The 22,465-nt window shown below is 46.9% G+C and overlaps 1 protein-coding gene across 34 annotated transcripts in view; it reads right to left on the bottom strand.

The window, feature by feature from the left end:
* NHS (NHS actin remodeling regulator) overlaps window positions 1-22,465 on the bottom strand; it is a 501,937-nt gene that overhangs the window by 104,599 nt on the left and 374,873 nt on the right. The window contains exon 1 of one of the 34 annotated variants that reach the window (XM_025276545.3): window positions 2,874-3,459. The exons of the other annotated variants lie outside the window; for them this stretch is intronic. Coding sequence (XP_025132330.1) covers window positions 2,874-2,907 — 34 coding nt within the window. The 5' untranslated portion in view covers window positions 2,908-3,459. Of the gene's footprint in view, window positions 1-2,873; window positions 3,460-22,465 lie in introns of those variants that run through there. 34 annotated transcript variants of the gene reach the window in all.

Here is a 22,465-nt window from a genome sequence, read left to right as displayed (position 1 = left end):
GATGAAACCCATAACAATGAACCCAACTAGCAAAACCAATGGAAATTACCAAAGCTGTCCTCTGAGGTAAATTTATAGCTGGCACTTCACCTATTTATTTTGTAAATTAAGCATTCAATTTAAGGGTTAGGAAAAAAAGTTTACAATCTGAAGTCAGTGACTATAAAATCAGATAAATGAATCAAAATGGAAAACACTAGTAAAATGGACAAAATAGACTTTGCTGTAAGATGGCGGCAGTCTACACAGCACTTCTGAATGTGGAGTTCCCAGGAATGAACTAAGGAACCTGAGAGGATATTTATACTAATGTGAAAGCTTTGTTTCTGGTAAATATGTATGCCCAGAGACTAGGGCATAAATAATGGCAGTAGCTGTTGGGCCCTGTGGCCCCGGACTATGGGATGGTATAGGGGTCTGGGCCCCAAAAGCCAGCCTGATTAGCTTAGGTGGTTCCCACACTTACCCAAGCCACTAGGACACTCTTGTAGGTTAGATGCAGCAGGAGCCTTAAGCCTAAGTCTCGCTCTGCCCTCCTTCTGAAGACCATACTACTCCACTGAGGTCTACCCCCATACAGCTTAACAGCTACAAGATCTAGCATGGTCAGCTGGTGGCTATGCCTGCCTCCAGGTTGGGAAGATTCAGCAGGGACTGAGAAGGAAAGAATGCGGGGAGTTTGCTTTTTCCCTGAATTATTCCTATGCTTATAAGGCAATTGTATGAAACAATTGTTCCATGGCTTTAAATCTAGTAAATAAAACTCCCTTTGAGACTCCGGTTTGAAAGATGGTGAAGATCAGAGTAACTACATTGTTTATATGATAAACACACACCCAAAACTATAACATTTTTATAATGAAACCTGGTGTAATAAAATTTGTGTTGAAGCAAAAAGCAGTCATTTTCCTCTCTGCTTTTATTGTGCCGAATGCAATCTCTGCCAAGTCCTACTTGGAGGCATCTTTGATTAAGGGCCTGGTCTCCCCCCACTGGTGAGCTGTCCAGAGTTGGCAGAAGTGCCATGACCTTGCTGAAACCAATGCCAGAAGATGGCTCCATTCACAAAGTGCCAGTGGCTCTGAAAGGGTGAGCCCTCCAACCTCCCCCAACTCCAGACCCCAGCCTGCCCCCAACACGTCGGCCTTGGATCTTCACGTCTCCAAGGTAAACTGTGTCAGGCTGTCCTAAAGGTCTTCCCCCAACCTCACCATCTTTCTCTTTGAACACAGCCTGGAAACCTGGCAGGCACCTGCAGGGGAATTATGTCTTTGACACTCCTTCCGGTGACTTAGTCCTTCTGTCCTAATAAAACACTACCTGGCTGTTTATTTGCCCCTGAATCCACTGATCCTCATGAAACTGGGTGGATTTAGGTCCTGGATTGTCATACTTGGTTCCCTGAGGGAAAGCAGGGGTTAGGGTGGGAGTGAAGTTCTGATTTCTTACCTAAGGCAGTGATTCTCAACCCTGGCTGCACATGGAGATTCAGCTGGGGAGCTTTCTAAAGAAATGCTCTGATGCCCGGGTTGATCCCCAGAGGTTCTGACTGAACTGGCCTGAGGAGCAGCCTGCATGTCAAACAATGGTGATTCATCACAAGTACATAAGCTATTTGAGATGTGGACTGAACAACCTCTCTGCTCCCAAGTTCAGAAACTGTCATGCCCTGAAGAAACACACAGGTTCAGTGGTGCCCACCGGAAGCTGCCAGGCCCACAGGCCTGTTTCCTTCCCCTCTTAACGGATCTTAGGTAACTAAGTGACACAAACCAGCGCCTCCTCGCCACCACACCTGAAGAAGCAACTCAGAGGGAGCGCTGTTAGATGGTGGAGCAGAATAGCATTGTCAATGAGTGAGGCTGCAGATGACCATATTGGTTAGGCTAACGCATGGCCACAGAGCACTGCCCCAGTCTCCACAGACCCAGTGGAGGCAAATGAGCACTATGGTGGCTTAGCTAGGCTGAGAAGAGTGCCAGCTTCAGCCAGCACACCACCCTGCCTTGCGCTCATGGTGACCGACACGGTGGTGGCATCTCTAGAAAAAAGGCCCCATCCCTGCCATGCAGGAGCCTGAGTTAAAATGGAAGGACTAACCATGGTGCAGGACGAATACTGCAAAGAGTTTGACACTTTGCAAACAGGGTTCACTGGTGTGGCCGAGCTGATGTGGCAAAGAACTAAAAGGAAGAGGGGGGTTGGACCAAAGAAGTCAAGATGGCCGAGAGTGGGTTAAGGCCACTGCAGATGGAACAGAAATGACACTGGGGAACTTGGCTCTGGGGACTCCCAGATCAAGGCTGTTTGGCGGCCACCAGGAGAGACATAATCCTCTACTTTTGATCTCAGGATGAGGACAGGATACTGAAGAATTCCAACAAGACAGGGGGGCAAGGTGCTGGAGGAGAAGCAACGGACTAGCAGGCCAGATGCAGCGCTAGCCAGTGCAGGACATGGGGCCAAGCCCACAGCGGCCTCCTCAGCCACCCAGACTGGAGCTTGCTGATCCTGCCCTGACTCCTCCCCCACGGGCCACCCTCTGGGCCGTCTTGGAAGACAGGCCAAGGTCGGCACAGAAGAGGAGGAGGGAGAAACCTTGTCCTCTCTGTCTTAAGTGGTCCAGCACCTCAGAAGGAGCACAAAGTTGCCAAGTTGGCCAGCCTGGAAGAACCACCCCAAGTGCCTGGAGCTCAGGAGCTGCCCAGCACAAAAGTGAGGGTCATCTCTGCAGGTCAAGCACGGCCTCCCCTTGCTCTTCCCTCACTCCCCCCAGAAGATGAATCACTGCTAGAACCGCGCTCCCTCCGCCCGGCCTCCCCAGGTTCCCTCCCCCTTTGTCTTGCCAGGAAATGCTGCAAACCCCCAAGTACCTGCATTCTTGGGCATGCAGCAAGCGAGAGGCATGCTTGGATTCCCGCTCTGCTTCTTGAGGCCGGGCCTTTTCTTTCATCCAAAGCCCTCTGGAGTCCCAGGAGCTGAAAGCTGATCTGCTTAAGTCGGCAGGCAGAGCAGGGGGGTGGGAGGGCGAGGGAGGGCAACCCTCGGTGAGGAAGGTGGCAGATTCTCACTCGACATCTGCGCTGCCTCCGGGACTCCCCCCTGGAGGGGGAGATGGTCTCACCCAAGCAAGCACTGGGCCAGCTGCTAATCCCTCGGGGGTTCACTTGAATGGCAAATCAGGACTCTGGGGCAGCCTCCGCCACACCCTGTCTGCAGAGGAGGGGCTCAGCCGCACTCTCCTTCCTCGGCCCTGGGGGACTTCCGAAGGCCCGGTACTTTCTACAGCTGCACTGGCATCACCTGGGAGCTGGTTTTAAATGCAGACTCTCAGGAGGAGCTCTGCCAAGAGCCACGTGGCTATGGAAACCATGAGCATGCCGCTGGACACAGGAAGCCGGCCCAAGGCTAACAGCCAGGGAGCCAAGGCAGCCCAGCCCTGGGGTGACTGTCCAGTCATGATAAGGAACACACCCCATCTCATCACCCCATGCCGGCCCCGCAGCACCCCCATCCCCTCCTCTCATTAGGCTGGGGCAGGATCACTTGGCTGTGAAAAAACGTTAGGTTGGTGTGAGGCTGAGCTGCTCAACAGGTCTGCAAATATTTGCACACCCGCTGAAAGGATGAGGGGCAGCACACAAGTGGAGTTTGCTCTTTGCAGGTTGCAAATCAATTTCAGATCCCCTCCCACCCCCAACGCACACACCACCTGTATCAACACGTTAGACTCGTGCGATGCCAATAACAACAGTAACAGCGCCCCAAGCCCTTTCACAAACATCCACCATCCTGGGGTCTGTTGAGCGCGTCTTCTTGGCACCAGAGGGAGAAGGCAGAGACTTCCACTGCTTTGCCCTCACAGCCTTTATGTTGTCACGGCATGCGCTTCACCTCCCAGCTGAGCCCAGCAACGGAATCAGTGTGCAAAAACTGGAGGGAGGAGGGAAAGAAAGGAGACAAATGGAGGGAAAGACTGAGAAGGGCGCTGGCCCTGCAGTCCAGAGAGGTCACTGAAATGACTAACGGTGTCAGCTCCTCGCTTCTGTTCCATAGCCACGTGGAGCGAGAGCCAGAAGGGGTGACTTCGTGTCTGAGGGGAACTGCTGGGTGCTGAGCCCTGGGGTACACCAGGACCGCCCCAATCAACAGAAAGACTCCTCAGCCTTGCAAGCACCTGCAGCATCAGGGGCGGGCCTGGCCCTCACCTCCTCGAACCCTTCTGGAGGGAAGAAATCAAAGGGCTGGGGAGAAGAAGGAAGAGGAAAAGTCAGCCAGGGATGACGACAGACAAGCAAGAAGGCAAAGAGGGTGGCCCTGAGCTCTGCTGGAATTCGCAAGGGCCCTTAAAAGCACTCCTGGTGGGCTTCTGGATAGAGACCCAAGCTGAGACAGAATTGAAAAATCCGTGGATTCCCAGTCTTGCCTCCAACAACAATCACTCATAAAAAGACTCATGGATGGGAGGAAATGAGGCCGTTGTTTTATTTTCTATGGGAAGTCATAATAGTTTTTAAAAGGTTAATCTCCTTCTCAGCCCTGTTTTTTCCCTTCCAGTGACCCCAAGCTGAAAAGGAAAAATATTTGCACTTGGTGTTTAAAAACCACAGTGAATTAGCTTTTGTTGTTCATGGCAAAGCCACTATTTAGCTGCCCAGAATCAAACCAGATGTCAGGGAAGAAAGAAGGCCTGCACCCTGTGAACTTGCCTTTCACCTTTGCAGGGGGCGCTGAGGGCCAGGCTGGACTGAGAAGACAAGGTGGATGGAGTGGGGTGGCCAGCAAACCCGGCGTGTAGTTCTGAAGGACTCACTGGTTGGGTCTGCGTGGGGGGATGCCAGTGGGACTGGAATACAACAGCCCCACGACCCTGCATGTGCAGTGCCTTTGGACTTCCCGAACTTTCTCCTGTGGACGGAACGCAAGGCACTATTCGCACCGGCAGCAGAGACCACAGAAAAGCAGGGAAGACAGGATGAGGAGACAGCAGCAACACAAGAAGGGGTCAGCAGGGCTAACTGGCACACGCAATCTGTCAGAGAAGGTGAACAAATCCTGCAAGGAAAAGAACTGCATGCTCTTTCTGGGGCCTTCCAGGAGAGTATGAGGAGGAGATTAGTATTCCATTTCGTCAGGCTTGTTTTTCTTTAGCACACCACCCACCACAACTCACTGCTTAAACTGGGAAAAATAAAAGTTCCTCTGGGGCTCAGGATGTTTTCTCAGTTTCCTAACTCAGCAGCGTAAGGAAAGACGAAGCTCTCTCTACTCCAGGACCCTTTGTATCCACTCAGCGAACATTTACTAAGCACCCCTGCCACACACACACACACACACACACACACACACACACACACGCACGCACGTTGGTAAGCAAGATATTTGGGTGATAACAGAGGCCTTGGCTACTATTCCTGTCCATTATAGTCTACTGGGCAGGACAGACATGTTCAAAACAACCCCGATCCTAATAATAGCTATAGGTCCTACTTTTCACATTGTAATGATGCAATAAGGACTGTTTTCCATACAGTAGCTGATTTAACCCTTACAATAACCCTATGCAGTGAGTTTTATTATTCCCATCTTATAGATGAGGAAACCAAGGCTCAGAAAGCTTAAAGAACTTGATCAAGATCACACACCTGTTAAGATAATAGGGGTCTTTGTTTTTTGTGTTGATGGAGCCCAAGTGCCTAGAACAAAGCCTCGTGCATAGTAGGTGTGAAATAAATCTTTACTGAATGAAAAAAGCAGCTGGGGTGCAAGGAACGGCTTTCAGGGGCCTTGGAGATGAACTGTGAAGCATGGCTGGGATTTACACAAAGAGGGTAAAAGGCACACTGGGAAGAAAACACGAAATGAATGAATGCACCCCTAAGGAAACACAACTGTTTTACAAAACAGCAGAAGGAGTAGGAGGAAGTAGTAGTTAAAACAGGGAGCCTTGAGTCAGAGAGACTGCAGTCCTACCGTGACCCTGCTGCCTATGAACACGACTAAGCCAGCCAGTCTCCTGTACCTCATATTCCTCATCTGTAAAATGGTGAGAAAAGCATTACCTACTATGGCAGAAACTGTTCACTTCCTATCAGATCTTCCGTGTGTGCCCTCCCTTTCGAATTCATACAACCTCAATTTTTTAAACTGGGTCCATTGCCAGACAACCAAATGGCTCTATCTCCAGGCCTCTCTTGTAACTAGGGGCTGCTATGTGGCCAATGAGATCAAAGCAACTGTGGTATGGCCTTTCTGAAAAGTCTCCTTAGAACACAAGAGACATGCCTCTTCTTTCATTCTCTTGTTTGGGCCAGTGATGTGATGGCTGGAGCTCCAGTGGCCATCTTGGACTGAGAAGATGAGGGCCACATGGGTGGCAGAATGAAGAGCTGGGAGAAGTCTTGGTCTCTGGACTAGCCCTGGACTTCTTATACATAAGAGAAAAATAAAGTTCCATCTTTTTGAAGCCTTTGTTAATCCCCAATGGATATATTTACTTCAAAGAGTTGCTGGGAGGATTAAAAAGATAATGCAGACCAAGTAATCAGTGCTGGGCCTTACACATAGTGGGCACTCCAACAAATCTTAGCAATCATGTTTTGCTGCTATTCTTATGACTACTTTCATCATTACCGTTACTAAAACCCAAAATGTTCCCTTATTCTGCATCAGGCTGAACCATCTTCATTCAGCTATTTAATCAATTTGCTTAAAATTCCTTAGGATTATGTCTTTCATGAAAACCTGATCAAGAGTCTTCTATCACAGGGTCCTCTTTGAATTTCATCACCAAATCATCCACATAACCAATAATATTGAAAATCTAGGCCTGTTGGTGACACAGGGGGTAGGGGTTAGGAGGTTAACACTTCTGAGTATGGTGACTGGGAAGTGTTAATTAAATTCCAAGTTGGGTCAAATGTCCCTTTTTGGAAAGCTCCATGGCAACTCAGTGCCGCGAGAGACTCCCTTTTCCCAACCAGACAGACCTTTACACTGCAGGACGAGGGAAAAAAAAAAAATGTAAAGATACAACAATTGGCTTAAAAAGTTCTGAGAGTCAGCATAGTATGTTGGACTTCAAGAGACTTGCCAAGAACTGTGGATCCTTTTACTTAAATCTCCACTTCTTAGTATCTCTGACAGATTGTGTGGTTTGTTCCTGAACTTGATCAATAAATGTTTGCTAAAAGATCTAAGGAAGGAAATAAATGCCATGAGTTAGAAGGAGTGGTTCTCATAGGTCAAAGGATTGGCTGCATTCAGATGATGAAGGATGTACTCAGGAAAACCACAGTATCTCAGGCCCCACCCTAGATCCACTGAATCAGAATCTCTGGGTGTAGGGCCTGGGAATCTGTATTTTTAAGCTGCCCTGGTGATCTGATGTGTAGTCAAGTTTGGGACTGTTCTGAAATGCCCCCCTTCCCCCGACTCTCTCTTAGGTTGGGTTGCTATGTGCTCAATCACTCAGTCGTGTCCAACTCTTTTTGACCCTATGCACTGCAGCCCTCCAGGCTCCTCTGTCCAGGAGATTCTCCAAGCAAAAATACTAGAGTGGATTGCCATGCCCTCCTCCAGGAGATCTTCCTGACCCAGGGATTGAACCCACATCTCCTGCATTGGCAGGTAGATTCTTTACCACTGAGTCACCTGGGAAGCCCCCCTTAGGCTGGGTTACTTAGAAGCAAAGTCTGTGATGGGGATTCTTGTTGAAACACTGTATGGAGGGGATACTCTCAGTGCAAGAGGAGCATGCCAGCTGATGGAGAAGACAGAGGCAGGGCACCAACAGCACCCAGTCCCAACTCCACCATTCTAGGCTGGAGTGGAGTCAGCTTCAGTACTTGTGTGGCTTTGTTCCCCATGGAAGCCCTCATGTTTCCACCCTCTTTGCTGACTCGGTCCGAGTTTACCATTTACACAAGGGTCTTGAAGATGAGTTTAACCTGGAAGGAGGTGTCAGAACCTGATATGGTCCTTTCAAGGACCAGGGCCCCTGAATAGGTATACCGATTACCAATGAAACTGCAGGGGTTATCATTTGCTTGGTAAGTTCTGCCAGGAGTTGGCCCAAAGTCAATGTCCCAGAATCCTTCTCAGGTGTTCCAGCCATATTCACTCAGACTCCAGAACAAGGGACTTAGAGGACTCCAGCCACCTGGTGGTCCATCCCTTCTTCCTTCTCAACCCTGACAAATCCAGATGCAGGCTACAGAGCTCCCTTTGGCTTATTCTCAATGACTCATAAATGGGTCAAATCACTTTGGAGACTGGCCCAAAGCTAATTTTGTATTCACTGCTAACCTGTTTGTTCTCCCCTGGCACTTCAGGAAAAAGCTGGGTGAATGCCTTTTCTCCTGGTTTCAGTCTCTCCCCTTAGAGCAAAACTTGCTGCCCAGGCCACCGTCATTTATCCAGAGCTCCTGTCCTGGAATCAGTACCCAAGCTCACTCCCTGCCCATCTGCTGCATCCCTGTACCTGAGTGCACATGTGGGGAAAATTAAAGGCCCAGTAGGGCCCCAGTTGGAGCTGCCTGGCCCTACAGCTGTTCCCACCCCCACCAGGCTTAATGCCAAGGTTTGTGGAAGGTACCTTGGAAATGGGGAGCATCAATGAAAAAGCACAACTCAGTTCCCCATCTGTGACCTGCTTTTCATCCAGAGATCAGCCAAGAACAATGTCTGGAGTACTCCAGCCCCCTAAAGAGCTCCACAGTGACTCAGTCTCTGCTCTCATCAAGGAAATGCCACCATTTTGGTTTCTTGTATTGGAGCAGAGTTCCAGGAAAAGAAGCCAAGAAGGGAGGAAAGAGTGAGGAGTGCTGAAAAAAAAAAAGGGGGGTGGAATGAGCTGTTTTCCTTTTGTGGTTCATTCAAATCCAAGTGGAAACTCAACACTTTCAACCAGTCAGAGTCTGGAGCTAGGAAAATAAAAAACCCAGGCCTGGCTCAACTCTCTCCAGAAACTGCTGTGTGGAAATGCCTTAATTTAATTGTAAGATGTCAATCCCCATCTCTGTCTCATCCCAGATTTCATCATTTGTTTTGTTTTGAGACATTGAGTTGTTTTTCCTTTCCTTTATAAACTGAGAACTCTCTGCACATGAGTCTGTGTGGCAATCTGGGCCTGCCATGAGAACAAAAACAGCAATTCTTAATAGGGTTCTCCTCAGATTGCCCACTAAAGCTGAAGCCACCACATCGAGTTTCCTCCTGGGAATTACATAATCATGATAAAACAAAGAGCCTATTCATTCAGCAGATATTTATTGAGCACCTAGTAGGTATGTTTCCCTGGTGGAAACTCATCTTAGGGGCTTCCTTGGTGGCTCAGATGGTAAAGAATCTGCCTGTAATGCAGGAGACCAGGGTTCAATCCCTGGGTTGGAAAGATCCCCTGGAAGAGGAAATGACAACCCACTCCAGTATCCTTGCCTGGAGAATTCCATGGACAGAGGAGCCTGGTGGGCTACAGTCCATTGAGTCACAAAGAGTCGGACACCACTGAGTGACTAACACACACAGTAGGTGTCAAGCATTATTTTAAATGCTCTGTAATTCTCACAACAATTCTATGAGGTACATACTAGTATTACCTCCACTTTACAGGTCTGGAAACTGAGGTACAGAGAGGTTAAATAACTTGTTCAAGGCCCCGGAGGTGGTAAATGGTACAGCCTGGCCTTCTAACCACTTTGCTGGGTTACCCCAATGATAGACGTTAGGGAACTCATTATCCTACCTTGGAAAGCGTAGACTCACCATCTCTCATCATTCACATCCAAACCCAAGTTAATCATGAGGCAAGACCAGGACAGAAGTCCCAGCTACCCACAGGAAATACCTGGTGCTTGCTTTGCTGAGTGTTTCAGGAGGAACTTTTATGTAGAGATAGAGTCTAATGCTGAAAGCATAAACCTCAAAGTCAGCAGGTGGAAGAGAATTTGGGCATGAAAAGGGAGGAAGAACCACTGGGGCTTTCTGTAGCTTTAGAATTAGCTAATGCTTCACTTACGATTTCTTGAGGATCCTTAGTAAAAGAAAACTACGTTTTACCCAGAAGAGGAAAGAACATTAAAATGACCTTAAGAGCAAGATCATTCCGGACAGAGAGACAGCAATAATCTCCAAGGTTCCTAATAGTTCTAACATTATGATTTAACTTCTTTTTTTTCCCATCTTTTAATGACTCTAGCTCCTTTACAGGTCTTGGCTGTAGAAAAGAAAAGACTTGGCTTCCCCAAATCCGAATGCATTCAAGATGGTGGCACAACTGCTGTCTTAGGCAATTCTTGACCCTAACAGTTGAGTGTATGAATTGAAAGGCAATTTGTGTCCAGCCAGTACTGTGTACTCCTGGCTCCTCTGACACTCTGCAGTGTGGACCTGCAGGCAGAAAAGTAGGGTATCCAGTTCAATAAGGAGCCCAGGAAAACAGTCTTCTCATGTCATTCTCATGTCATTTAGCATGAAATCACTTCAACCAGAATGGTGCTAGCCTTCAATGAGATCCTGATGGATGGGAATTAGGTTTATTTAGTTTGGCTACCTCAGATAAGGAAATTCCAGAAGCTTTCCAATTGCTGTCAGATTTATTAGAAATGACATCATGCACTCAGATGCAGGATTCTTGAGTGAGTCCAACATTAGGAGAATGGATATGATGGAATGAGAAAACTGGCAAAAAGGTTAAGTAGTCAACTTGGAAAAGGGAGAACATTTGAAAGGGATAAAAGTCATTTCTCTCGTGTGCCCACTCAATGAGAAGGCTCAAACACCTGACCAGCCAAAAAACTTGCAGTAATGGGACCCGATGGTCAGACTTGGAATTCTAATCTTTTTCATTTGGGAAGTATAAATAAGAGATACATTAATGTGTAAAATGGTATAGCTTTTCATTCTCCTGAATTTGAAATGGTTGGGAGATGATATCATTCAAAAACAGAACAAAGTCTTTATGCTGTACCGACTTTCTCTGGCTCTCTCCTTTGAGCCTTGTTAAATTACTTTTGCTGCCTTTGAGTTACAAGATGCTAACCTCACTGCTGCATCTTTACCCTGAGTCTGTCTGACCTGGAATTTCACTCCATCTCTTTTCCAAAAGGTAAAGGGAAGCAATGGAATGACATGTGCAGACAGGAAGACAAAGGGCAAGCTGACACTGATGTGGAGTTCGGCACTAAGAACTTAGCAAACTTCCTAGGGCTTGGTCCCAACAAACACAGCAGCCCAGGCCCTTCATGGTGCCTTCCCATTTAAGCTCCCACCATGTCAACCAGAGAGAGGTCCATTCCAGGGCTGGCTGTGGCCAGCAGTATACATCACAGCTGCATGGGTAACCATGTGGGATTATTCTACATACATGAAAACATCAAATGAGAAGGTCCTAGAAGCCAAGCTAAAAGGGAAGCTGCCATTGCTAGGTATGGCTGCTGAATGCTTCTTTCACTCCGAGGTCTAACACCCTAACCAGCCTATGAAGAAACCCACTGTGGCACCAGCTTGAAAAATAGTAAGAATGATTAACCTTTCATAGTCAGGCTTTTAAGAACCTGAGAACCACAGGATGGGATGGATAAGGAAAGCACAGGATAAGTTTGAGATCTGCTCTGTCCAGTAATGACAGCCACTAGCTGTATTTGGCTACTGAGCACTTGAAATGTGGTTGGTATGAGCGAGGAACTGAATTTTTTATTTTAATTTTAATTTGAATACTCCATTCAATTATTAGAAGAACTTGAATATATATTGTTTTTACACTGTGCTCTGGTAGGCACAGGAGGGGATAAAATAAAAATTTCAGACATGGTTCCTGGTTTCTGCCTTTACATCAGTCTTTCTGAGAGAGAAAAGTAGAAGACTTAATTTGGAGGTGGGCAATTTGGGGCGCCTTGTTTTGCTTGGCCAACACAATGGCTTACTTTGAATTTACTTGCAATGCTTTTATTTCCTTAGAACGCACACAGCAACTCGGGCCCTGCCGCTCCTTGCTATTATGCCTGTGGCCCTGTCCCACACTTGAGGTACCTGCCTGACCCTGAAGGCACCTGAGTTTGAGGCCTACAGTGTCAATGATTCCAGCAGAGACTCAGGCCATTGGGTGATGGAGACCCAGCTCACTGCACCAACACTGATGGCCAAGGGTGGAGCTATGGGGGCAGGGAGGGGGTGCTGGTGTGAGGGGGAGCAGAATGGGGGGTGCTGTGGTCTGGAGGGGCCCTCTGGGGAAGATGGACTGACAGGCCAAGGTTTGTGACCCGGGGGCTGCTGTCAAGGGGATATGGACATGCTCTGACCACCAGTCTCCCAGGACAGTCCTCCACCAAGAGGCCACTTCTGCCATTGCTGCCAATTCCAATATGGGGTTTCCCATCAGTCAGGACCTGTGCTTGTATCCAGCTGTTAATGTGTGCCTCTAGGGGAGATCACCTTTCAGGACCTTTCAGTAGTCCCAGAGCCCTAACCCTTATCTTAAATGGGCATAAGTTACCCCCCTAACCTCATCTCAGTTTGCCCTACACCCACAGAAGCCAGGGTGCAGGTAGGCCAGGGAGGAGCCTGGCTCCAAGGAAGGGGGAGCAGTGGAGCTAGCTGGTCGTCGTGTGCCCAGAGGAGGACAGTGTGAACACTGCTGAGAGGGCTGCCTCTGCTTCCTGGGGACCCCCTCCTTCCTTCCTGGAGAGCCAACACTTGGCAGAAGCCATAAAAGAGAGCCCCTCCACCCCAGTTGGGGCACTGGGATGCAGTCAGAGCGCTCCCAGTCACCTGGCCTCTGGCCCCAAGGCTGAAGCCCCCCACCCCCACCTCCACACCTCACCTCTAAGACCCTCACTGAATCCAGAGCCAGCAGGACCACAAGACTCATCCCATCCTACATTGGCCCAGATCCTCCTGGCTCCACGGCTGCTAAGCGGCCTCTCAGCCCACCTCTGCCTCCTCCTGGCTCACCCTGTGAGCCCCCTGAGCCTGGAGATGGCCCCCGGGTGGGGACGGATGCTGCCTCAGGCCTGTGCACAGGCCCACCCTGAGGTCGGCGGACAGCAGCCTGACATTCCCAAACAAGGCCCCGTTTGGAAAGCTTGACTCTCTCCGGTCTTGGCTGGAGGAGGGAAGATTGCTTCAGGATGACCACAGAGAGTTGGGAGACTGTCTTCATCACAGACAGACCCACTTTCTCGCTTCAGCTCCTGAGAAATGATACCAGGGCTGAAAATCTGCCCAGATGCCAGGGCTCATAAGCATCTGGGGGCCTTTCAGGAGCCCTCGATGGGGAATAGATCACGTGCACTGGAATCTGTTGCCCACAGCTTCAAAGCCAACGTAGGGTCTCCCCTCATTTTTCCAAGACTTTGAAATCTCTCCTGCCCTCAATAAATGAAATTTGGGAAGTGGAAGAAGGGGTAGAATAGGGCCTGTGGACTGGCACCTCCTCACACCTTCACTGGAGCCTAAGGAATTCAGATGTGTTCAGTCAGACGGTCAAGGTTTGAAACCGAAACAAAGCGGGAGGCTTCTGTGTGTTTTTAATTGAAGCTGAACAGGTGCAGCCCACCCAGCCTCCACAGGGCCTTGCACAAAAGAACCAAAAAGCTATTCTCTCCCAGGTATTGATGGTGATTGTACCAGCTCTGACTGCCAGTTCTGTAAGAGGCCACTCACTTCACCCTGTGGGCCGAGACAACTTAGGATCAGAAAACATTTGAGCTCAAAGTACTCTTCAAGCCAATCCCCTCATTTTACTGATGAGGGAAAGGAGCCTGGATCACATGGCAAGGGGACTCGGGGCTCAGACCTAAAACCAGGCTGCAGCCAGATCCCAGTGATGCCTGACTCATCAGTGGTGTTCAGAACCATCATTGGGGGGTTCGTTCCTCAGAGCTGCCAAGGAGAAGGAACAAGCAGCAAGACCACATCTCACACACACACACGCACGCGCACACACACACACACGCACGCACACACACACATACACACACACACACAAGACCACGTGACAGGAAGGGGGCAGTCCCTGAGGAGACAAGTCACTGGCTACAAGCATCATGGAGACCAGGAGAAGCCAAGATGGAGACAGACCAGATAATCATGCTATGTGAAGTCAGACAGAGAAAGAGAAATACTGTATGATATCACTTAGATGTGGAATCTAAAAATGGATACAAATGAACTTATGTACAAAACAGAAACAGACTCAAAGACATAGCAAACAAACTTATTATCAAAGGGGATAGTAGGATGAGGGATAAATTAGGACGTTGGGTTAACAGATACACACCACTATATATAAAATAAACAACAAAGGCCTACTGCATAGCACAGGGAACTATAGTCAATATCTTGTAACAACTTATAATGGAAAAGAATATGAAAAAGAATATATATATAGACTACACACACACACACACACACACACACACAAGACCACGTGACAGGAAGGGGGTGGCCCCTGAGGAGACAAGTCACTGGCTACAAGCATCATGGAGACCAGGAGAAGCCAAGATGGAGACAGACCAGATAATCATGCTATGTGAAGTCAGTTAGACAGAGAAAGAGAAATACTGTATGATATCACTTAGATGTGGAATCTAAAAATGGATACAAATGAACTTATGTACAAAACAGAAACAGACTCAAAGATATAGCAAACAAACTTATTATCAAAGGGGATAGTAGGATGAGGGATAAATTAGGAGTTTGGGTTAACAGATACACACCACTATATATAAAATAAACAACAAAGGCCTACTGTATAGCACAGGGAACTATAGTCAATATCTTGTAACAACTTATAATGAAAAAGAATATGAAAAAGAATATATATATATTGACTATATATATATACACACACACATACTGAATCACTTTGCTATACACTATAAATCAACTCTGCTTCAACTTTTAAAAAGGGTGGGGGCAGACTAGCTTGGAGAGGCAGAAATGACTCTTTAGCATCTTGAAAAGGAGATGGGCAAGGAAGCCAAAAAAAATGATGTCACCTAAAATCAAATGGCTAAGGTTCAGAATCTGACCTCAAACTTTCTTTCCTGGTGTTCCTCCTCTTTGTTAACATCTGTTGCTTCCTCAGAACACGTTCCTCTTCTCTTGGCCTGGCCACACGTTCAGTTGTTTTTTGCATATTCCCTGCTGGCAAGGCTATGGGTATGTCGGCTTCACCGTGTCCAGAACCCCTCAGTGGCCCATGCACACCTACTCCTCACTAGGGTTTCCTGTCTCAGAGGAGAGCACCCCCACCTTTGCATCCATGGCCCAAGCCAGACACCCAAGAGTCCTTCAGTCCCCATATCCAGGGAGTTCTGAAACTGCCTTCTTCCTTCCACATCCCTCTGACCCTCACTCTAATCAGGCCTCCACTGGAGGCTTGGGGTGGGGCAGTTTTGCTGCAGAACAGTCGGTGTGATGTTCTTCCTCATTTTCACATCGGCTCACTTCTCTCTTCTGCTTACAGTCTTTCTCGTGGTTCCCACTGCTCACAAGCTAAACTCCAGACTGCGGAACCAGAGCAAACGAGCCTCTTCAGAAATGACCCTCTGCTTCTTTCTCTTGCCATCATTCGCTTTCCAGTCCCACCCCTCCCCTTCCACACCCAACACACCCTCCAGTACCACTCAAGCCATGTTCCTAGTCCTTGACAAGATACTCTCTCACCTCATGGCCAGAGAAAACCTGAGTGTGTCCCTCTGCCTGAACGTTCTCTTCCCTATGTGGCTGGCCCTTTCTTGTCATTCTGTCTTCAGCTTGCATGTCATGGGAATACTTATTTCCCAGAGGCCTTTCTGACCACTGATGGAATCTTCCTAACCTGGGCATTTTCCATCATGTTGACCTCTTTGGATTTTTTTTCACAGAACATTATCTCCACTTGACATTTTCTTGTGTGTTTATTGTTGGTCTGTCCCCACTTGACTGGAACCTCCTGGACGGCTGGGCCACTGTGTCCCAGCACCTAGAAGCAGTCTCTGCCCTGGGAGAAGTTCAAGAAATGCCGGCCTAGTGAATGCATGGAAGCGTAAAACAAGATCGGTCCTAGGCCTTAAATAAGGTGATTTGGCTTTAACTGCTACTTGCATGTTTGTTCCCAAATGTTTTCATTAAGGGATTTGGGCCATCAACTGATTGAGCTCCAGCTCTCAAAACTTCATGGCGGTTGAGAAAAATAAAATCTGAAAATGGATCCTGCTCTTGTTTCTAATACAGATTTCTGTTTAAGCTGAAGTCAGTTTATCTCAAGTTTCCTGTTTTTAAAAAGGGAAAACTCTATCCCACCTGTCCAACTTAAGTGGTCTGAGGACCAGCTCATGACGACCCTAAGGCTATTGCTCATCCCTGATCACCAGAATCTCATTGTAATTCACTGCCTTCATCACAAACAACACATATGGGCCAGGCATTGGGCAGAATGGAGGGCATACATCAGCGAGGCGGTTGAAATGGCCTCTGCCATTTCACATGGTCTACTGGGGGAAGAGAGGCAAGCTCATGAGCAAGACATGACCAGCCAGTAAGATAAGAGTCTGATGAAGGCACATGGGTGATGATAAGACCACAGAGTGGGAAGCAAGCAACCCAGACCGGGATGGGAATTAGGAAAGTCTCTTCAGAGGGGGAAAAAAAAAACTGAAGCTAAAACCTGGAGTCCTTTGTAATTCATACAGATTTCTGCACCCTCCTCTGGGGAAGCAGCTTACTGAGATGATCAGTTTCCACTATGTCAAACTGTCCACAGTTGCATCTGCCCCAGATAAAAGGCTGACTCAAACTGGAAAAATCACAGTAACCGTGTGGCTTAATTGGACATGGTGATCAAAGAGCCCTATGGCTCATTGGTTACACATTTTCACAACCTACTGTTCAACACCAGCAATGTGCTCTGCCTGTTCCATGCCCCCTTGGAAGCTGTGGAACATGTATAAAGAGAGTATTGACTCTCCACTACAACTATAAGAATATTAGTTAGGGTAGGCTAATAACAAATAATAACAAACTAATAACAAACAACCTGCTGATCTCACTGGTTTTACACAACAACGTTTGATTTCTTGCTTATGTCATCCTTGAGACAGTTCAACTGAGATGCTCTGCTCCATGCAGTCATTCAGGAACCCAGATTTCTATTCTGTAACCCCATCATCCCCCAGGGGCCTGGGGCCTTCCGCTAGACACTCTACACCTAGGTAATGGGCAAAGGAAGAGACAGTGTATGGAAGATTAGAAGGAAAGATTTTAAGGCTGGGGCTCAAAGAGGATTCTATTACTTCTGCTCACATCCCATTGGTCATAACTCAGTCATAGGGCTTCCCAGGTGGCACTGCCTGCCAAAGCACATAGATATAAGAGACACAGGTTCGATCCCTGGGTGGGGAAGATCCCCTGGAGGAGGAAATGGCAACCCACTCCAGTATTCTTGCCTGGAGAATCCCATGGACAGAGGAGCCTGGCAGGCTGCAGTCCATAGGGTCTCACAGAGTCGAACACTACTGAAGTGACTAAGCATGCACACATAGTCACAGGGGGTCCTTCTAACTACAAGGAATGCTGGGAAATGTAGTCTATCTGTGTGTCTTAGAAGAAAGGAAAATGGGGTTGGGTGAACACCTAGCATTGTCTCTGCCATTGGACATTTAATAGTGAGATAAAATACAGAACAGGTTTCAGTGCAGTGAAAATAGAGCAGTGGTACACTGTGTAAACCAAACCATCAACCACTGACCACAAAGAATTAAATCACGAGTAACTGACTGCATTTTCCAGTTGGTGAGTTAATCCTGCTTAGTCAAAGCATTCTGTCTTCCAGGTGACAATCAGAAACAGTTGTTAATGGAGAAAAATAATTTTTTCCATCTAATGCACAGGATGTAACCCTGAAAATGTTCACATATATGAAATTAGTAGAAGAAACGAATGCTTGGCTAAATTCTCAAGAGCATACCTGACTCTGTATCTAATCACTTACTCAAGGGATATTTATTAAATATGTCAAGCCAAATTTAAGTCTGCATGCTACATGTCTATATTCCAAAGTGAACATGTAGAAAGCCATAATTTTTCCCGGCCCATTGAAAAACCCAAGCACGAATAAACACGCTTAAATATACACGGTTCTCTGAAGATATTTATTTGTACTTAGAAAAATAAAAGTTTGCAGAGGGCCTTGCAGTTTTCTGATGAAAGTTGCTCTCTAAGCACAAAGCATTATTTGATGTCAGAACAAAATCATGGCACAAGGTGAAAGACTGGAGATGCTGGGAAGAAGCCAAGAATTAATGATGTAGATCTGCTGTAACTTTGCTCAAGAATTCTTCATACTGGCGGCACTGTGCTAACTTCAAAAGTAATAATGATTAAATATACTGAGGACTTATATATCATCAACTCCTAAACCAAGCCAAAAAACAGATAGTTCCAAATGTGTTAGCACCACACTGTCACAGATCACAAATCCAGACCACCCTCAGGATGGTTATTTGGATATGTAATGAAATAATTGACAAAAGCCACTCCAAGGGCCGTGACTCCAATGTGTCAGCAGATCTGAATGGTTCAAGTTCATGGAGCTTGCTAGCACAGAGGCCCGCGTACATTTTTCACATTAAGGAACAGATGGAAGCTGTAATTCCGGCCATAGCTCAAGGATGCCTTACACCCAACAGCAGCAGATAATAAGCTCATTTGGGGAGAACTTTGCCATTTTCATCCAAGAGCTCAACAAACTGCTGCTGAAGCACTCAGCCAACTGTGGACAGCACACTTCCCAGAGGGAGAGGGAAGTGGAACTTGCTTCAAGACCCCGAAGGCTCTAGAGTCACTTCAAGTTTCCCCTTAGGTCTCACATCAGAGCAATAACGGGGCCATGACCCACCCTCACAGAATTCTGGGGAAGTCGATGCCTAACCCCAGTTTCCTGGTATAAATAAGTAATGCCGAATGCTTTCACGGTTTCTATGAGACGCGGCGGCTGGATACTAGGTCAGGTGACACGCCTCATTTTCATTTGGTCCAGAACATTTTTGCTCTCAACTTTTTGAGCTCTAAAGTGGTCTCTGGGGTGCCATTCAATGGGAAACTTGAAGAAAGAAAAAAAAGATATATTCAACTATTTTGGATTTGGAAAATATGCTATTTGGCTGAGAAAGATGTTTTCCACATATTTGATCACTCAAAAGCAGTTAAGTACTGAAAGATGCAATATGTTCTAATCTGATAAAAGCTGAGAGCATTGAAAAATGAGTCATCCCAGTGCTATGGATGATCGAGTATGGAACTGACACATGCAATCGACATGTACCATCAGACACTGGTGTAGATGCACACTGCAGAAGGTAACACAGATCAGAGTAGTTGTGTAGGGTGGCAACTGTGTAGACACAGACCCCAATTCTCAACCCCGCCTCACCAACAAGTCTGGCCATTACACAGGTCATTTCATCCCTGGATTTTGAAGTGCTTCATCCACAGAATCCTATTACCTTTCATGGCAGGCCCAGGAATGCAGCAGGCAACAGGGCCCAGTTTCATGAAGAACTTGGTGGCAAGGCTGGCTAATCAGAGTTCTCTAATACCACTCTCCATTACATTTTTTCTTTATTTTAAAAAAACTAAGTTGTAGGAGAAGAGGAATGAGCTAAATGATACTGTGTCTCAAATGGTAGCCATTAGCCACATTTGGCTACTGAGTATTTGAAAGGAGACTAGTGCAACTGAGGAATTGAATTTTAAAACTCTAATTCTATTTAGTTTAAATTTAAAAGCTGCTCAGTTTCTGGAAAATTTTTAAACACACTTTGAAGACCTATGATAAGTGAATCTACTTTTTCAACTGTAAATTCTAGGAAATGTAAACACAGATCAAGTGTACTCTGATAAAAATTTAGCATTTGCATGAACATTTGTTCTAAGTATGCAATGCATAGAGCTTTTGAAAACTTAGTACCAAAAAATGTGAAATATCTCATTAATAAATTTAAAATATTTGTTGCATTCTTAAACTAATAGATTTGATGTATTGGGCTAAATAAAATATATTATTAAAATTAGTATCACTCCTTTTTTTGCTTTTCAAGTTTGAGTAGAAAATTTTAGGTTACATCTAGGGTACACATCATATTTCTGTGGGACAGTGCCATTCAAGACTAAAAACAGCCTCACACAGCTACCTACCTGCCTCCCCAACTTCTTCCCACACATATACATCTATACAGTCCCCATCTCAATGTGTAAGATAACAAATGGCAACTGAACATCTAGAACCAAGATCTCTGAAGAGGTGGCATCGCCCAACCACTGAGGATGTTGACAGAAGGGAGAGGGTCTCTGACTTGACTTGTCCTTTGCAGGGCTGTGAATAAAAGAATCCATTGATCTGTCCTTAGAGCAGTGGATGTGAGCCCCTCCCCAACAGGGCTATCATTCACTCACTCAGTTCATTTCATGAGCTCTCCTTATGGCCCGGCCACTTGCTGGATGCTATAGCAGGGCCCAGAGAAAAGTGAAACAACATCCTGGCTTTGCAGTCGAGTTGTTTCCATGCATGTGCTTAAGTAGCTAGGTTGTATTCTGGTTAGTTGTTTCAGCTTGAAATAAATGCTGAAATTGAGCTCACATCCAAGGGCTCCAGAAGTTCAGGATGAAGAGTGATGAGTTCCACCCATGGAGACTTTGGTGGAGCTCACCACCCACGGTGAGCTTTCCATGGGGTAGCATGCAAGAGAAACCTTGATAGACAAGGTGGATTTTCCTGGTGGGAAAGGGGGAGAAGGAACCACACATGACGGAAACAGCCTGAGCGCAAGAAAGGACAAAGGTGAGTGCACAGTGTGTTCAGGGAATGGTGAGGGGGTGAAGGAGGGAAGTCCCAATGGGTGATGCTGGAAACATCCAAAGAGGCCAGATGATTGAGAATCACACACACCAAAGGGTCCTTTAGGACAAGTACAGTGTTAGAAGACAAGAGTGACAGGGTCATGGAGATCATGGCATTATTCCAAGTGAGAAACGACTGGAGCCTACCCTGGGATGGCAGAAGGAAAAATGGCAAAGGAGAGGCACGTGCAGGTGCCACCATGGAGGAAGATGGGGCTATCGTGGCAGTAAGGGAAGAGAAGATAGGAGTTAATGGTGTTGTCATGAAGCAAGATTGAGGAACACGGGAGGAAGAAAACATCTGACACAATGTGTAAAAACAAAAAACCAGCACAGCAAACTCCTTGGAAGAAAGCCTAGATTAACACAGGACACTGATAATAGACCTGCAGACCCATGTATGCCCAGCATTCGCCTGAGCTGTTACCAAAATCCTTCATCACATGACGAAGATGGGAAATTGCCAAGGGGGGATATCTTCATTTTGGAATTTCCTGAGTTCATTTTCAAATAGGAGGGACCACGAGTGTACACTGTTGACACTTAATATGTGAGGCATTGGAAATAGAACAAACATAAGCTAAGCGTGGGCACTTGAATCCTAACAATACACCTATGATCGGTGGAAAGTCAAAGCTCTGCCCTTGGAAAATGTAACCCACTGTGATGAAAGGATTATGTAATTTTTGCAGGGTCAGAATTATCAGAGGTTTGCTTATACAAGTGGAACAGACACCAACCCCCTCCACCCACCCAGCTGCCCACCCCCACGGCAAGAGGAGCTCAGGTTTCAAAAGCCAGCTTCTGGCCGAGCCCTCGGGCTGAGGCTCTGTGGTTTCAGATTGGTTTTGGCTTCAAGCGAAGGCAAGTCCTTCCTTCTGCTCTCTGAACTAATTCCAGCGTTTACGGCTGAGCCTTGTGGCCCCTCGTCTGCTCACCATGTGGGGAGCTTCAAAGTCTTTTCGATGTGATTATTTGTTCTGTCAACAGCTCCGTGCCTCTGAAAAGTGAGGGCCACTGCTTCGAGCGATCACTCATCCTCTCTCTCGGCCCGGATCACTTCTCAACAATGCAGACCTTCTGGAGAGACGCTCAGCATTTTAACACCACCTCCCCACCCCGATCCATACTAAGTGATACCAGGCGTCGCTTTTAATCTCACAAGAACAAGCCAAACATTCTGTTCCTGTTCCTACCCCCCAAAAGAAAAGTGCAGACCAAGCGAAAGAGAAGGTTTACCAGCAGATAAACCACAAAACCATTAATTAATTCCATTTCACAGGAGCTGTGGGAGCTGAAACTTTATGTTTTAGCCATTATTTTTAGTTGTCTTCAATAGACTCACTGGTCAGAATGATCTAGTCGACCATCAGCCAGAGTGCAAGCCCCTAGAGCTTAACTTCGTTCTATGTATTTATCCCCCTGTCACAGTCAATTACAAATATGTCTTTAAAAGGACATGCCGAGAGGAACCGAATGAAGCCCCTGTCCTGTGGAGGGGAAGGGTCCTCTCTTAGGGAAATAGTGAGACAGAAGTGGGGGTGCGCTGCCACACCGACTTGGGCTAAGTCAGACACCACAGATC

The sequence above is a fragment of the Bubalus bubalis genome, chromosome X (assembly GCF_019923935.1).
Source record: "Bubalus bubalis isolate 160015118507 breed Murrah chromosome X, NDDB_SH_1, whole genome shotgun sequence".
Classification (NCBI taxonomy): Eukaryota; Metazoa; Chordata; class Mammalia; order Artiodactyla; family Bovidae; genus Bubalus; species Bubalus bubalis.
Note: the sequence above shows the minus strand (reverse complement) of the source record. Positions and strands in the feature narration are given on the sequence as shown.